The 3,886-nt window shown below is 33.4% G+C and overlaps 1 protein-coding gene across 1 annotated transcript; it reads left to right on the top strand.

The window, feature by feature from the left end:
- Positions 1-294: 294 nt before the first annotated feature.
- Positions 295-3,146, top strand: LOC126780669 (NADH-ubiquinone oxidoreductase subunit 8-like). Its single transcript, XM_050505299.1, has 2 exons — positions 295-559; positions 2,595-3,146. Exons 1-2 carry the CDS (start codon positions 295-297, stop codon positions 3,026-3,028), a joined length of 699 nt encoding a protein of 232 aa, XP_050361256.1. The 3' UTR covers positions 3,029-3,146.
- Positions 3,147-3,886: the final 740 nt, after the last annotated feature.

Genomic DNA, 3,886 nt, shown 5'->3' with positions numbered 1-3,886 from the left:
TAAGCACATAAAAATTCAGTGGTGCTTGCCCGGGTTTGAACCTACGATCATCGGTTAAGATGTACGCGTTCTAAAGTGTCATAAAACAAGTTTAAAAAAAAAAACATTTAAAACCTTCTTTGTGTAGTTGAATAAATGTCTCAGTATGACATTTCTTCACTGTCAGTTTAATTTAATATCAATTATTTGAAAACTGATAATAATAGAACAAAGTTATCAATAATAAAGCGTCTTTAGCTAGTTGCTACAAATATTTCAAGAATTCTAGGCTCGATTTATTCTGAAGCTACACTAATGTTTAAGTTTATGCGCATAACTAAAGCAATTAACAAAACTGTTGTTTTAACAAGGAAATATTGTGATCCATGTGAAAAATCGACGTGTTGCCCGACTAGTCCACCGTCCTACACCTGTTCTCAGTTACCAGCTTACTATTGCTGCCCAAGGACAAAATACGATGTAAACTTTATCTACGTAAATGATAAGCCACCGAGCACAGCGCTAAGGGACTTTGTTGATAGAACTGCACAAACTCTTTTCTGGACAGAAATTATTAGAGGTATTTTGTAACTAATATATTATAATGAAATTTAAAACTATGGCGCTGCGTTAATACTGATTGACTGAAATTAAATATAGTAACTTTTTACTGGTGGTAGGGCTTTGTGCAAGCTCGTCTGGGTAGGTACCACCCACTCATCAGATATTCTACCGCAAAACAGCAATACTTGATATTGTTGTGTTCCGGTTTGAAGGGTGAGTGAGTCAGTGTAATTACAGGCACAAGGGACATAAAATCTTAGTTCCCAAGGTTGGTGGCGCATTGGCTATAAGCGATGGTTGACATTTCTTACAATGCCAATGTCTAAGGGCGTTTGGTGACCACTTACCATCAAGTGGCCCATATGCTCGTCCACCTTCCTATTCTATAAAAAAAAAAAATATTATTATTAGATTTCAATGCCACCTGATCATAGTAGGTAGGTTTATATTATTTAGTTAAGTGAAATAACTGCCTGTAAATATCTCACTGCCAGACTAAGGACTCCTCTTGGACTAAGGGCTCGTCTTGGCTTGGAACTTACTCCACCACGCCGCTCCAATGTATGTTGGTGAACACACGTGGTAGACTTTCATTATTTAGAACCTTGTTGAATAAAGTATATTTCGATTTTTCGCGTGTACTGTACGTTGTATTACGTTTGTACATACAACAAGTTTCAACACAACCAGATAAACGATACGTGACCGCATAGACATCGAATAAGAAAAAGTAATACTCTTATATCAGCGGAATATGAATATCCAATGAGCCAAGATGGTCCAGTTGTTAGAATTGCGTGAATGTTGACTGATGATCGCGGGTAGTAAAACTCTGAGAAGCAAAGCTAAATTTTCATATGCTATAATTTGTGTTACAAGTTAATCTCGTGTTTGGCGGTGAAGGAAAACATAGTAGGTGAACCTGTATGCCTCTAATTTAAATGAAATTCTCCCACATGTATATTTACCAATCCGCATTTGAAAATTGAGCATGATGGACCAAGCTTCAGCCCATCAATAGGAATATAGGCTGTTAAAATACTTTAAAGATATTTTTAAAAAAGCTATCCGAGTACATTTTAATCGTTTTTATAAATTAGTTGCCTGTTTTATTATATTCATCAGAATGCATTTTGCTTTATATCGTACGATTGCTCTGCTGATAAGCTCGAATGGCGAATCCAAATCACCGTACGCATTGTTGGTTTTATAGCTTATCATATAATATGAAACTATATCTATTGCGTTAAAATTTATTTAACATGAATTTATGTTGATATCATAATATTATATTTATGACTTCAGAGATAACAATTTATAATTATTAATAAGACAAATGTTTTTATTCAAAACTAAAATGAAAATATATTTATAAACAATGATGATAATATTATTAATCTATATATAGTCGAAGGCAAAACAGTTCACTTTTCACCTTTTACTCCTCAGCTTATCAAACGATTTTCTTTTTGTTTTGCTTGGTAGCATTGACGAGCTTTATTACTACTACCAGTAATACTAGTATTACTGGTGGTAGGGCTTTGTGCAAGCTCGTCTGGGTAGGTACCACCCACTCATCAGATATTCTACCGCAAAACAGCAATACTTGATATTGTTGTGTTCCGGTTTGAAGGGTAAGTGAGCCAGTGTAATTACAGGCACAAGGGACATAAAATCTTAGTTCCCAAGGTTGGTGGCGCATTGGCTATAAGCGATGGTTGACATTTCTTACAATGCCAATGTCTAAGGGCGTTTGGTGACCACTTACCATCAGGTGGCCCATATGCTCGTCCACCTTCCTATTCTATAAAAAAAATAAAAAAAATTTAATGAGAGGACTAAAAATTTTCGAAACATGCAAATTCTTGTTTAATGTTTTCCTCAAATTTTCAACAATGATTATGCTGGAATTTCAATCACGGGGCGAACAATAGTTTAATTAATATGCTTATGTAATTAAAATTCACAAAACATAGAGCTACAAAAAAAGTAAGCATATATATTTCAATTTTAATTTTTAAAGAAACATTAATAATGTTATTTTTGATTAGGCTTTGCCGTGACGCTCGGACATATATTCAAAGAGCCGGCGACGATTAACTATCCATTTGAAAAGGGACCGCTGTCACCTCGATTTCGGGGCGAACATGCACTTAGAAGGTATCCTTCGGGAGAGGAGAGATGTATTGCTTGCAAATTATGCGAAGCGTTTTGTCCAGCTCAAGCAATAACAATAGAAGCAGAAGAGCGTCACGATGGTTCCCGACGGGCCGTAAGATACGATATAGATCTCACCAAATGTATATTTTGCGGATACTGCCAAGAAGCTTGTCCTGTTGATGCAATAGTCGAAGGACCGAACTTCGAATATTCAACTGAAACACATGAAGAATTGCTGTATAATAAAGAAAAATTGCTAAGCAATGGTGACCGCTGGGAGCCTGAGATCGTTAGCAATTTGAGAGATAATCACTTATATCGATAAATACTTAAATTATTCACAATATTTGTTTTTTTTTAAAAAACAAAAAAAATGCGGTGTTCATGTAATTTATTCGGACTTGTTGAATTGTATAATCTAAAAATATATCTGTTCATTAATATCTAGTTGCTTCAATTTTATTAGCAATACATTACTTTATATATTTAATTACGAAGGTGGAAAATTTAGTAAATTACTTTATTAAGACCTTGATGGCGTTTCGAATAAGATAGGATGGCTGTTACGAGTGAAATTTCAATTTCAGACTATCGTTATCCCTAAGAGCAAAAGCCCATTAAACATTATCATCAACATTATTTAGTGCCGTTGTATTCGATGAACAAAAGAGTTTTGAATTGAAATAATAAATAATTTAAATTATAAAACATAAAAAAGAAAATTTCGAACAGTCGGCTACTTGACCGCAATCCAACTACACGTGATTTTGAAAAATAAATGTATTATTTTTTATATATTTTTTTGTGTAACGTTTGTTAAATTTAATGTTGTTGTTTGTAACTTATTATGAAGAAAATATATTATATTTTTAATAAGTAAATTTTTGATATTATGTAATAGCTTGCACAAATCCCTACCAACCTTAGCTAGGTTTAGCCGGCAATACGTACCCTAAGCTTACAACGGTCTATTATTTCTTTTCCACGTTGTTTCTAATATCTTACAATTCTCTATTACAAGGATTAATCGTAGATCAATATCGGTCAATATTTAAATACTTATGGGTTTTTATTAATTAAGTAAGGCTACTAAAATTGATAACAATAAATAAATAAATAAACAAATAAAAACTTCTGTAGTTAGCATTCATTGAAACTACGCTATTTAATGATTAGAAAATAC

The sequence above is a fragment of the Nymphalis io genome, chromosome Z, assembly GCF_905147045.1.
Source record: "Nymphalis io chromosome Z, ilAglIoxx1.1, whole genome shotgun sequence".
NCBI classification, from domain to species: domain Eukaryota; kingdom Metazoa; phylum Arthropoda; class Insecta; order Lepidoptera; family Nymphalidae; genus Nymphalis; species Nymphalis io.
The sequence above is the reverse complement of the archived record's forward strand: the minus strand, read 5'-3'. Positions and strand labels throughout refer to the sequence as shown.